General features: G+C 36.2%; 2 protein-coding genes across 3 annotated transcripts in view; one reads left to right on the top strand and one right to left on the bottom strand.

Annotated features, from left to right (window-relative positions):
• The window catches only part of GLT1D1 (glycosyltransferase 1 domain containing 1), a 134228-nt gene that overhangs the window by 74085 nt on the left and 46517 nt on the right, over positions 1–13626 (bottom strand). Inside the window, exon 2 of the mRNA XM_087754378.1 lies at positions 6629–6713. The gene's annotated coding sequence lies outside the window, so the exon portion shown is untranslated. The remainder of the gene's footprint in view (positions 1–6628; positions 6714–13626) is intronic.
• SLC15A4 (solute carrier family 15 member 4) overlaps positions 1–13626 on the top strand; it is a 30882-nt gene that overhangs the window by 5250 nt on the left and 12006 nt on the right. For both annotated transcript variants that reach the window (XM_009474505.2, XM_087754377.1), the window contains exons 2-5: positions 3692–3987; positions 4866–5034; positions 6107–6184; positions 10669–10837. In XM_009474505.2, the coding sequence (XP_009472780.2) occupies positions 3692–3987; positions 4866–5034; positions 6107–6184; positions 10669–10837 (712 nt within the window). The remainder of the gene's footprint in view (positions 1–3691; positions 3988–4865; positions 5035–6106; positions 6185–10668; positions 10838–13626) is intronic.

Genomic DNA, 13626 nt, shown 5'->3' with positions numbered 1-13626 from the left:
TAGGCAGCATTGACATGTGGCCCATGACCAACAAAGCAGCTGTGGCCAGAATGCTTAGAGTTGCTCATTTCCTTAATTTCTTTGTTGGTGGGGTTTTTTTTGGTGTCGTTTTTTTGTTTAGTTTTTTGGGGTGGGGGGTTGGTTTAGTTTGGTTGTTTTTTTTTTTAATTAGATTTTGCCCTATAGTTTAAAAGAGGAAAATTTAGAGCAATTGGGATACTCCTTGTATGGTACAGTAGGTCATTCTGTATTTTTATTGAAGTAGAAGCACTACTGGATTGTTCCTTAGTGTTCTTGGAGAATGATGTGGTATCCCATTTAGTAGGGAAAAAAGGTGTGAAAAGTTTGAAGAATGCAGAACAGTGAACTGGAGACTCAGGACTGGGTATTACGCAGTGGGAGTTGATGTAAATAAGTGACAGCTGTCTGACACTGGTAAACTCTGTGGAAAATGTCTGAGCTCATTTGCAAAACAACGTGTTACCTAGAGCAAATAGATTGTGTGTATTAGATACTTGCTAGTGTTCATTTGAGTCAGGACACCTTTGAAACAGTCTTACTACAGTGTTTTTGTTCAGTGATGGGAAGCCTTGCACTCTAGCCATAGCATTGCACTGATACTGCTTGCATTTTCCAGTTGTAAGGAGTTTGACTAAAACATGGTAAATCTAAGAAGGTGATCTTTTTCATACCTTTTAGGCACTACTACTGTTTTTGAGCTGTTTCATTGTGATGGGGACAAAATCTTTTAAACATACCTGTTGTGACTCTCAGTGCAGGGATGTGGAACCCTTAGCCTACAGGACAGATTCAATCCAGGACCCACACCATACTCATGCCATTTACATGCATCATTTTCCTGCTGCAGTTGCTGGTAGGATGTTAAGAATATAATGAAGCTGGTGATGCTGGTACCAGAAGGAGAGCACTGCTGTGCTTGAGCACAGATGAAATTGAGCAGTGGGAGTGATAGATTTTTCTTTCTGCTTGGGTGATTGAAAATAACGCAAGCATAAGAGAGAAAAGAATTCCTGCAGTTTTGTGAAAAATACTTGTCCTTGATAAAGATAAAATAATAAAATTCTAACATGGTTTTTTTCTTCTTGGTCCCTTATTAAAATGTAGCGTCAACTTATGAAGAGAATAAGCCAGTCTATTTTGTGCTGTCACACAGCTCAAGTAATAGCCAGCAGGGGAAAACTTTGAGTAGTCCCCTGTAGATGTAATGTAGCTAATCTTTTGGGCAGCCAATGTGATGTTTGAAAGGAACTGCAAGGATTGCCTTTTAACTCTACCGTGTATTCTCGTTTTGGTAAGACATCTTCATAGTTGTCCACTTTGACAAGACGTTCCACCAGTTAGTTCAGTATGATTTTTATTAAGTTATTAATGTTTGTCGATAAAATGCCACAGTGGCATTTCAGACGTGGCTGTGATGTGATTTTTAGTGCGTATATATACTTTGATAAGGAAACAGAAAAAGGATTCTTTCCGTTGTCAGTCTGCAGTGTGTCTGTCCCTTGAGCATTGCATTCCTTTTTGGTCACTGTTTCAAAAAGGGTACTGGAGATGGACATTTCAGGGAAGGGCCACAGACATGGTCAGTAGCTTCCATGCAAGGAATTGTGAAACAGTCTACAACTTCCTATCTCTGAAAAGGCAGCTAGAAGGAAGATGTGACAGTGGTTTGTGGAAATAATGGTCACGGGGAGAGAGGCAGAAACGGACCAGGATGGGATAAAGCTCAGCTGTCTTCTGCTGTTTCCTGGAACTGGGTAGAACGAGTGAGGCTAGTACAGGGCAGGTTCAAAACAGACAAGTGGAGGTGGTTCTTCCCACTGTGTAATTAGCTGGGGAGCTCTTTGCCACAGGATATTATGGATTCTGAAAGGTGACCTGGGTTCAGAGGCAGGCTGGACAAGTTCATGGAGAGGAGATCTGCTGCATTTTTTAAGTAGATAGAAGCCATCCTTGGTTCAGAAAGTTTCTCAGGAGCTAATGGTTGGAGGCTGGGATAATACCCGATAGAAGCATCGTGCTGTGCTTGCCCTGTTCTTACCTGTATCAAAGTTTGCTTTCATCTCGCAGCTTTTACTTTGCATAGATGTGAGCAAGGTCATTTGTAAGAGGGAGGGAAGTCATCTTCCTTGCAGAAATTGTAAGAGAACTGAGACTTTATGATGAAGAAATGGAAACTTCATAAAATAGATTGCTAACTCTTTACGTAAGTTGGAGCGCTGTGTTTACAATGTAATTGTTTGCTAATATCCTGCTGCCATTTTGGGTTTAGAAGGAATTCCTAGCTTGATACACTACTGCAGGTGATGACTGTTAAAATTAGGAAATGAGTACCAAGTTGAAACTGGAAAGGGAGAATTTCTTGGGTTTAGGCTCCAAGATTGTATTTGACATGCTAACAGACCTACCTGAATGCCTAACAATGCTCTTAACTATGTATAGGAATAGATGCCTTAATGTTTCTTTTGTTAGGCTTGGTTAAATGATACAGATGGTTTTGTGCACCACTGAGAAACTTGAAGCTGTAAATCAGAACTGACAATGTTAAAAACTTATTTCAAGACATAGCTTGCTTTTCATATTGCAAACTAAACACAGATCTTTTGAAGATCTGGCAAATGAGGAAGGGAAACTTGCAATTAGAAATAAAAAAACAACAACTCAGCAAGACTGGTGCACGGCACTGACTTGCTAGTCACTGTTAATGGCCTTTCAGTCATAAAACAGTGACAAATATGGTATTATGAATTCTTCTACAGACTAGTTGATCTTTTTAATGTATTTCAAATTTTAACTTGCATAATTTCTCTTACATCACATCTTATGAGTGATGCTGGGTTCCTGTGACTTAATTACAAAACATGGGATGACTTATGGTAGGCAATGCAGCATAAAGAATGATGGTGAAAACTGTACAGGATAATTCTATAAATGAGGGACCTCTTTACTTTCACTGGAGAGACATTGAGAGCTTCCAGCAGAAAAATAGCACTATGAAGAGTGCTGACTTAATAGAGGGATAAATGTTTACTGAGGCCTTGTGACAGCTCAGGCAACCCAAATTTAATTTTTTTTTTTTTTAAAGGTCAGAATGGCAAGTCTTCCATTTATGTTCTGGTGAGAGGCATTAGGACTGTGTTAAAATTTAAATTTGTGCTTTAATTACCAAGAAGTCATTTGAGGCTTCAAAAACGGAATACGGTTGACTGTTATGTGTATACAGTTGGAAGAAGCAATTGTTGCAAGAAGCAATTGTTGCAATACTACAAATACATGAATTTTTAGGTAGCATAATGTTTTTTAATTAAAAAAATAGTTATTTCAACTTCTGTGGACTATGGGACGTTAATCTGAGTGAGCTTTGCCTAGAGAAATGACCAACTGAGAGACAGTGTGGTAGAAATAATAATGGCCTCTATGAGGAAGCTATGTAGTTCAGTATTGTATGGCTTTTTTATCCATATGCTGAACTTCTAGAAGGTCACTGATATAATGGGGAAGCTCAGTAAGGTGTCATTTCATCAAATACCATGCTAAGCCCAAAACACTTAAATCATTTCAGTATGACTCTAAATTAAACCTAAACTCTTCAGTGCATTGAACTTGATTGAATTCTAATAAACAGGCTTCATTTTCTTCAGAAATTGAATGACTTGTTTTTAATCTTTTCCAGGTCAAAGATCGGGGTCCAGAAGCCACAAGAAGATTTTTTAATTGGTTTTATTGGAGCATTAATTTGGGAGCTATTCTCTCTCTGGGAGGCATTGCATACATTCAACAGAATGTGAGCTTTGTTATTGGATACAGTATCCCAACAGTTTGCATTGGGATTTCATTCATGGTTTTCTTATGTGGTCAGAGTTTCTTCATCACAAAACCGCCCGATGGTAGTGCCTTCACAGACATGTTTAAAATTCTCACATATTCTTGTTGCTCAAGAAAGAGACATGTGGAACGTTCAACTACTAGGTTTGTAATGAGCTCTTTTGTATAGTCTGAATTCAGTGAATCAGCCTAAGAGTTGGAACTAGTTAGTTCAAACTAGCTGGCAGTGACACTACAGAATACACTAGAATATGCAGTTTTGCTTTGAGAACTGGAACTGGAAAATCAGAGTCCCAGAGAAATTTTCTGGGAGTTCTGGGATGAAAGAGAGGCACATTTTGAGATCACCGGATCTCCATGCTGCAAGATCAAGTCTGCTGTTTTCAATTGAATGCTATGTCTTGCCAGTTCAGAGTTTCTGAAAGTGTAACGTAACCTAAGCATGCCGCTTTTAAGCGTTAGTTAACTTTCTTCTCTGCTTAGATATGTTTATGGGACACCTTCTGATTTGAAAAACACTATCAATCATCTGCATTTAATGTTGTAAGTAAGTGGCTTGATGGGCAGTCAAAATGTGTACTGGCTTTTTGCTTTCCAAATGGTTACTCCACTCTTAAGAGATGCCCATGGAATACTGGTGGCTGAATTTAGTCACTGATGATAAGAAATGTCAGGTGCCTCCTCTGCAACAGGCTTTCATGTATTCAGATTGCAAGACAATTAAATGAATTAGAATAACTTGTATTTTGTGATACTGTTTCTTAAGTTCTGCATATTGTAGTGCCAGTTGGTTATGTGTGATAGGGGGAGGATGGGAAATAAGGAAACCTTTTAAATGGAAGTTTTCAGCTTGTCCTTTTGCCTGCTGATGATCCATTCTGGCCTAGTTGTTTTGCTGTGTAACTTACACAAGTAACTTATTTTGGAAATGCATGAGCTTTTTATAATGAAGCGTCACAAGATTTCCAGTTATGTCAGTTTTTGTTGTTGTTTAACTAAATGTTTCAAATTCTTTTCAAAAGCGAAGGCCAGGGAGTACTTCAGCAACCTCGCAAGCAAAGCCTGTTTGAGATGGCCAAGCTGTCTCGTGGGGGCCCATTCAGAGAAGATAAGGTAGAAGATGTGAAGGCTCTCGTCAAGATTATCCCTGTCTTTTTGGCTTTAATACCTTACTGGACAGTATATTTTCAAGTGAGTAGTTCCAAATGGTTACATTTTTATTTTACGTGTCTAAAAAAAATAATTTCTAATTTAAGGGCCATAACTTCGTCTTCTCCCAGTTGCATTTGAAAGGTCTCGGGGCACTAGCATTAAGTTGCAGTTCTGAGCCTGTGTTATAAATCTAACTCCTGTCTGAAAATTACCCCCCAGAGCCGTTACCTGGAGGAAGCACACAGAAGCTTGGGGGGGGGGGGGGGGGGAACTGTTCTATAAGGTTTACTTACAGTTGGCATTCAGTAGCTGTGGTTCTAAAGCCCCATTGAACATTGAAGAGGATTTTTCAGAACTCTGGTATTGACAGTTTGACGTTTAATACCCATGTGTTCAATAACATTAACTACTTGTCTTTCACACACCTGGGGTTGCATCTCAGGAATAATTTTAATAATATTATGTTAGCAAAAATAATACTGTGTGATGGTAGCTTCTTCTGAATTTTTTTATTTGCTGGATAAAATTGTTGTGGAAAGCTGTATTAGCTTACCAGTATGCCAAAGTATCTAATTTCACATTTTTCTGGGGGCTCTTCTGTAAATATGAAATTTACCCTGAAGCTGAGAGATGAAAAATGGCTACTAAGAATACTTTCAAATAATATTTTGACTTAATAATAAAAAAGAAAATAAAATCATTAAAATGATAAGTAAAACTAACAGTTGTACAAAGTAACATAACTTAAATATTGCACTCTGTTTCATCTTGCAGTTGATTCAGATAGGTGAGGGTAAGTGGTCTAGATTTCATTTTAATTAATTTCTTTCTGGTTCTTCTGGCTTAGTGAGATGAATTAGGATAGCAAATATGTTTTGGGGGAAAAATATGCAGAAATTGTTTTTAAAGTCACATGAATGATTCTTTGTGCTTTTAGTAAAAATAAATGTAAGGGTTAAAAAAATCTTGCAATGTTCTAACAGTTCTTTTTGTTTTGCTATATCAGCACTTTACTTCTGATATAATCTTTGTTAATTATTAAAAATGCAAAAATATCTTGCTCTCAGTACTTCTTGTCCAAGTAATCTCAACTCATCTTTCCTAATGCTAGATGCAGACAACATACGTATTGCAAAGTCTCCATTTGAAAATTCCTGAAATATCAAATGACACCAACTCTATTCATACGGTAAGCAGGGCGAAACAAGTGAAAAGTATGTTTTCTTTAGTTGAAATGCAAAATAGGTAAGTATTGTACAAAAACTCCAGGAAGTTAAGGTAGAGACTACAGGGAATCGAGGGCCACAGACATTGGGCATTTAGAAGCATGATGCATAATACAGAGATTTTGGCATACCTACCGGTATATGGAGTTCACACCATCCTGTTTCGAATGTATTAAGATAACTTTCACTGCTTTAATTAAGAGTGTCTTTATCCTTCAGTGGACAAAGTATGATCTTTGAAGAAAGCTTATAAATCTATATGCCCTAAGTTTTCGAAGTTGTAAGTAGTACAGAAGCATTCCTACAAACTCAGGAATACCCATACTTAACTGAAACATTAGTATTTGCAAATTTGGAATCTGGGATAGATTTGCAACTTTATACTGCTTAATCAATATTCACTTTACCTTGAATCAGTTTAGCATGTTGAAGGAAGTCGTTCAATCAATATTTTTCAAGAAAGGCTGGCATCGTGTAATTGCAGAGATGGTACTGAGGAGTAAAAACAAAAAGTATGAATGTAAGTTATTACCAGGCTTACTAAATGTTCTTTTAAAATTAAGTTTCTTCTGTTTAATTTGAAATTAATATCAATAAGACAGAATGGCTTTAGTCTTTTTTTTACAGTTCAAAAATAAAAAATGCTTGTACTTAATTTTTCTTTGAACTTGCTTGAAAACTGAGCTGCTTCTGAATCACAGCTGAAGGCTTAATGGAAGTTAGTGATATTGGCTAAGACAGACCTCTAAAGCAACCAAATGCTAGTTACTTACTTTTACACAGTTAAAAAAAACTAAAGAAAGAGTAGTCTGAGACTTTTACAGTTAAATCTATGCCATCTACAAAAGGATCTAAAGCAAATTTCCTTAACCGAGTTCACAGTTTGTGTTTTTTTGTTTGTTTTTTTTTTTTTGCATAGCTTTTGGGCATGGAAAGCCATTGCCACTTTCATTTCAAGGTTCAGTTTTGTGGTGTTTGAGTTGCATGTTCATTTAAAAATAAGATATTTTCTTATTCAAAAATTCTAAGTAGTCTGAGGCTTCTGTTTTAGTTGCATCAATTTTAATTGTGGACTACATTTGAGGTGGTTGTTTTTGTAGCATATACCTAATTCTACTTTAATACAGGTTAGTAAATTTAAATTTTGATATGTAACCTCTTTTGCTCTTCTCTTTGAGCTTTTCACATTTCTTTATTGCTCACATATGAGAGGGGACTCTTAGTTGTTTTTCTGTTATTATAAACCACATGACCGTCTTGTTAGAACATTGTCATTGTTGGACTAGAGAAGTGAATTTTCTTTCTTCTAGCAAAGAGCACACAGGACTTCAGAGTCCCATTGTCAGTCTGAATATTAAAAATAAAAATATTGTCAGTCTGAATATTTATTGTGTAGAAATGAACTTGGAGCTTTGGTTATCAAACTGAGCTTTCCTCACCGCCTTTTTGGGTGTTAGAATTGTTTTCAAGTTGTAAGTAGAGCGTTACGTTTAATTAAATTAGTTAAAAAAAAAAAAGGCTTGCTTTGTTTTGTTTTGCTGAAAAGACTCTACCACTCATGCCATGTAGCCACTTTTTCGAACTTAAAAGTGTGGCTTTAAAAGTTAGTTACCTGTTTTTAGTGTTTACTTACAGTATGCGGAATTTGAGGCAAGGATAATGGGACAATGATCCTAGTCTGTCTTGATACTTCTAAATAACGACTTTCTATCTTGCGTAACAGTGACTGGCTCCTTTTTCTGTAGTGCATCAGTTTGGTGGTGTTCTTGTTTTATTTTGAAATACTTTGCTGTGATCTAACAGCATAAGTCAAATAAGTTAATTTGATTTTTGCTATCATCTTCCTTGGTATGTGGTCTGCCTGAAGGATGCTGACCTGCAATCTACATTATGTAGGTAGTATCTTTGAAAGCAATTCTAGCTACTTTGGTTTCTCCGAAGTGATTTGAGGTAACTAAGAAAAGGGGCGGTAATATAACGTTTTACATGAGCAGCATTGTACCTCATCAGGTCTAGGTTTTCCTTAAGCTCTTCTACGCACCTCTGCCCAATACTAATAAAGGCATATTTTCTCTTGAAATGAAAAGAGTGAAATATGTGTATGCCCTTTTAATTTGCAGGCTCCTAATAGAATAGAAAATGGAAAAGCATACATTTTAAACAAAAAAAAAAAAACAAACCACAAGTGATTGATTGTATGAAATACAGCAGTGCCAGAGGCATTTGGTATTTCTCTTCTTTCCTATCAAATTCAGCAATGACAAAAAATTCCTACATCCTTGACTCTAATTACACAAATCAGTCTTTGTACGAACTGTACACAGGTTAATGCTGGTGTGATATTTGAAGCCAACAAAAAGGTGAATGGGAGAGGGAGGGAAATTGACAATTTTAAAGTTTTGCTAAATATTTCAAAATAAGCAAGAATTTGACTTGCTCGGCAGAATTCATTGTGCATTTTTCAAGGTACGTGAAGAGTGCTAAGCAATGTATGTAATCTTATGTATCAAACTGCTGAATATTTTCACATAGCCAAACCAGCTTATTATTTAATTTTCAAATCCATGATCTTGAAATGCCTGGGAAGCATTAAGGAGAGGTTAGGATGAATTCAGTTTTACCATCATCATCATCATAACTTCTTAGGGTTGGCAAACTATGAACCAGAAAGCATTTGCCTGGGTCCTTTGGAGAACTGCAATGACAACTGTAATGCAGAGCAAGAAAGCAATAGTATTTTTAATGACTGTTGTTACAACACGTCTGCATGCAGAGTGCTACAAATGCGCCAGATACATAGGCTAATGCTAGGTGGAGATTTTGACAAAGCCTAATACGGACATGGCTTGGTGTCACTAAGACTTGGTGCTCGTGGTGCAAACTCCTGTGAAGGTGCAAACTCCTGCTCTGATTATGAAGAACTAAGGTTCACGTTTTGCTAACTCTTGTTTTTGTAGTTTGTCATCATCTCTAACCTTGAGTTTCCACACACAGAGGAAGTTTAGCATCAAAACCTCAATCTGCATCTGAAACACACTAGATCAAGCACTGCTTGTCTTTTGGGTCAGTCAGTGCAATGCATAGTACAGCATCACACTGTTCTAAATGCCATTTTAAAAAATATCCCCAAACCAGAACATTTTTATAAATCGTCTTGTACTGTCTTGTTCTGTTAGCTCAGAACAGGTGCTAAATATTAAGCTGGGTAGAAATTGTCTCATTCATACAGACAGGAATCTTATTGTCAATTACTGAATCTTGCAAATGAGAAAGGATGCATGTATTACACAATACTCTTTGTTCATTTGCCAAGTGTAAATTAATTTTAATTAAATTTTGTATTACATTAGTAAAATTCTGTTTCTACTGTTCTGTGGTGTGTTTCTGAAAGTTCTAAGCCTAATAATAGAAGATCTACAGAACCTGGCTATTAAATATTTTTCATGACTGAAGTAGGAAAAAAAGTTTAATTCTGTCAGACTAGAGTGTATCACTGGGACCCCAATAGTAGGGACTCTCTAATTGCATTAAATCACCTCCTGACCTGTGTGCCATTAATATTGACTTAAATGCTTTTAAAAATGTATCTTGGGATGTATTCATTTAAATAATCTGCACAATTTTGTTTACTAGATTTGAGTGGCACAATCAATCATTCCTCAGACAAGTGTTCTATGACTAAATAAATTTTTCCAGCAGAAAAGCTCCCTAAGGACAGTGATTTTTTCTATTAAACATATTTCAGAGTGTATGCAGAAAAACTCACGTTGCGATAATGCTAATGGCCATCTCACCTTTCAAAAGGAATTCATATAGTTTTAGTTAGATTAGTTAACAAAAATTAATTCAGACTAAGGACCTAAAATATGAGCCCTCTGAAATTTAAAATAAAAAAAAAAAGTCCTTGGCAAAACATCTTTGCTGAGTTCTACATTTTGTTTTCTCAGAGTACTCTCTTCATCTGCCCAGTAGTTTCTTATTCCTCATTTTGCTTGGAACTATGTGCAGTATCATTCGCTTTTGTGTAAAGAACCGTTTTGCTCTGAACACTTGATGTTCTTCAGTTCCAGCTGAAGGCTCCTACATCCCCACCCCACCTCCCCCAGCCCCCCCAAACAAACCCACAACACCCACCTCGGCACAGCTGGAGATGCATCTTGAAAGTGAGAATATGCAATACTGTTGGAGTTACTATGGTGAGGAATCATTTGTGCTTCTGAGCTAACGGAATTATGAACTGCCAAATGAAATGAAAACCTGAATAGCTGAGTGTTTGTTTTCTTCAGCTTTTACACACTCTTATTTTTCTTTTCCCAGTGTCTATCAGTGCACTGTGGTTTGTTTTGGATCTCAGTGTTTCATGGAAAATATTTTTTCCTTTGTTAAATAATAGTAAAAATCAACCGTTAAGTATGAAATTGCTAACTTAAGTCATCTATCCTTTCAGTTTCCAGCAGCCTGGTTGACTATGTTTGATGCAGTGCTTATTCTGATCTTAATACCCTTAAAAGATAAATTGGTGGACCCCATTTTAAAGAGGAATGGCTTGCTCCCGTCCTCACTGAAGAGGATTGCGGTTGGAATGTTCTTTGTAATGTGTTCTGCGTTTGCTGCAGGTAAGAAAACAACTTTGAGATCTACTTACGTAGCTATTTAGTCAGCTACTCGCAACAGCATTTTTAAAAAACCTTCATGAATCTTTTATTCAAGATTATTCAGAAGTCTTTTTCATGGGATAGTTAGAATGCAACTGCATGGATGCATTTCCCACAATGAAAGAGATTTTATCCAAAAACTTACTGAACTGTTTTGAACATTTGCAATAAAATTGGACCATTTTTCCTGCCTGAAATAGACTTCAAGTATACCTTGTAAAACCAACTTGTTAGTTCAGGTTTTCACATAAAGTGTTACTTTCTAGTATGCTTGGTAGAGGACTGTTTGTTTTCTGACCATATTTTCTCAACAAATGCCTTAGCTTCATGATCAGGGTTTGGGTTGCCTAAACAAAGTGTCCAGCATTTGGATATAAGGCTGTTAGTCCTTCTAAAATAATCTCTATAGCATTGTGGAAGTCCATGTTGTCTGATTCATTAACCATTTCTTTCAAAGTTGAAAATGTATTTATCCTGAAAAACAAATTAGTTCAGTAATAAATATGTTCCTTCATATAGTCTGACTTCCAAGTATTAAAGTGAAATTTTACCTAAAACTCTTTCCCTTTATGTGAAATAACAAAGTTAGGTTATGACTGAACGAGAGTTTCCTCCCACTTTGGGTTTTTTCTCCCGTACCTTAATGTTCCCTGATGTTTGGGAATTACCGCAGTGTAAAATAGCTCAGCCATAGCATGAAAGGAAAAAGATGGCAACTCTGTTTGAACCATAAATCAGCTGCTTTTGAGATGATTTAAAGTTGTTAAGCACTGCTGATGTGGAACTGAACATCTCTGAGCAATGCTTCATAGAACCTATAGCCTTCACCTAGTATCGCTGTAATGAACATATTGATAAAGCATTATAGCATTAAATAAATTAATTTCAGCACTTGTAATCTCCTATATTTTAGAGAGAGGGACACTTTATACGGCTATTAAGATTTCTCTCAATGAAAGAGATAATTACCTTATTAGGCCAAGGTCACTTTGTATGTGGGCAAGTAAAGTTCTTAAAGCAAAGTCATTTAAACTTAAAACAGGAATGTTTCTCTTATTCCATGTTACTTAGGACACTGCTACCAGCAAAAGAAGATGATGTAAAACAGTTAAATGTCACCTCTTTAAATAGAACCTGCTGGCTCACAAAACCAGCAATATCTGTCTTTATTAGTACTGGGGAAAAAAAGCATATTGAGCTATGATAGCTGAGTTGGGGAATGGTTTCATATAGCAGAATTCTTAAAAATTTCAAATGCCTTCTTGTTTTCTATTCACCTACAAATGTAACACATTCTTTTGTTGGTTTGATCCTCCCCTAGCTCTTCCACAGTAGAAACTGAGAAGGTGAATTCTTTGGGTGGTTATCTGCAATCTGGTTGGAAAGTTTAACCTTCTGGAGTAACTTAACATCCCTTAGTCATAATATGAATTTAAGAGCTTCAGTTGTGACAAATTTGGGGCATAGGAAACTCTGTTTATTTCTAGCAGGGGGGAAAGCTGCTGTTGGTTTATATGCTTCATAAAATTTTTATTTTCTCATTAAATGATATTTATAGAAGTCATATTTTAATATTCTTAAAATACAACATTACTTCCAACCATTTCTGCCTTAGAGAGAGATACTGATTAAAATTTTAAAAGTATGAAGATGTTAGTATCTCAACTTGCAATCTTGGAAGTATCTTAATCATTTGTTTGTGCCATATGTCCATTTTAACTTAGTTATCTAACTGGCATTAGTTCTGGACACTACTTAGACTACCTATTAGATTGTTTAGATTATTTAAAATATCTTATAAACTGTGTGAGAATACAACTGATTAGATTTAATGAACATCTGCTGTGCTTCATGCATCTTATCGTAAATTCCGAGCAGCAGTATTTAAGGTTATTCAACTGAAAAATCTACTTCATTTATATATTAAACAATTATAGCAAGAGCTTAAGATTCTTTTACCTATTAAAACTGTAGGATTAAACTTGAAACTTGTCTACCAAAGTCTAAGAAAGAATCAGTAGATTCTAGATTCTGAAGTACTCTGCTTTGAAGATAAATTTATGGCAAAGTTTGGTAGTTATGGTTCTGCGTGGCTAAATGCCTCCTAAATCTGCATATGTTGTGAAGAGTATCAAACACATTAAGGATCACTAGATGTTTTGAGGTGCTATAATTTTGTGTTGAATGTATGAGTGAAATTATGTCTGAGTTCTTAGCTGACTGTACTGCTTTGTTTACGTTTTCATTAAGTTCCATTCTAAAATGTTTCTCAGCTATATTAAAACCAAAACATAAAGAAATCCAGCTTTATTTTAATTACATCAGCTCTTCAAAGTTCCGAGGGCACTGAGGTAGCTGCAGAGCTAAAGAAAGATACTGAAAAATAAGATAGGTAAGTGGTCACCTAAAAAGAAGTGAGGAAGGTAGAGAAAATGTGGTGGTCTGGCACTAGGAGGTACTAAGTTCAGAACAGTCTTTACCTCAAAAACAGATGTTATTAAGGAAAACACTCTTTTTAAGAAACATTTGGGGGCCTCAAGGTAGTATTTAAGCAAACTCGAATAATTCTAACCTGTTTTCCCTCTACAACTCTTGTGTCTCAGAAGATTAGACTGTAGAGCTGTTGCAAGATTTCGTACTTGAATAGATTCTAAACTGCTACGAATGAATAAACGTGTTACACAAATGCAGCTTTCCATCCTTTCCAAAGTACTTTGTAAGTCAGTCACTTGTTAATGTGTGCTCCTTCA

The sequence above is a fragment of the Nipponia nippon genome, unplaced genomic scaffold (genome assembly GCF_047370975.1).
Source record: "Nipponia nippon isolate SJK-2023a ecotype South Korea unplaced genomic scaffold, ASM4737097v1 scaffold_18, whole genome shotgun sequence".
Lineage (NCBI taxonomy): Eukaryota > Metazoa > Chordata > Aves > Pelecaniformes > Threskiornithidae > Nipponia > Nipponia nippon.
The sequence above is the reverse complement of the archived record's forward strand: the minus strand, read 5'-3'. Positions and strand labels throughout refer to the sequence as shown.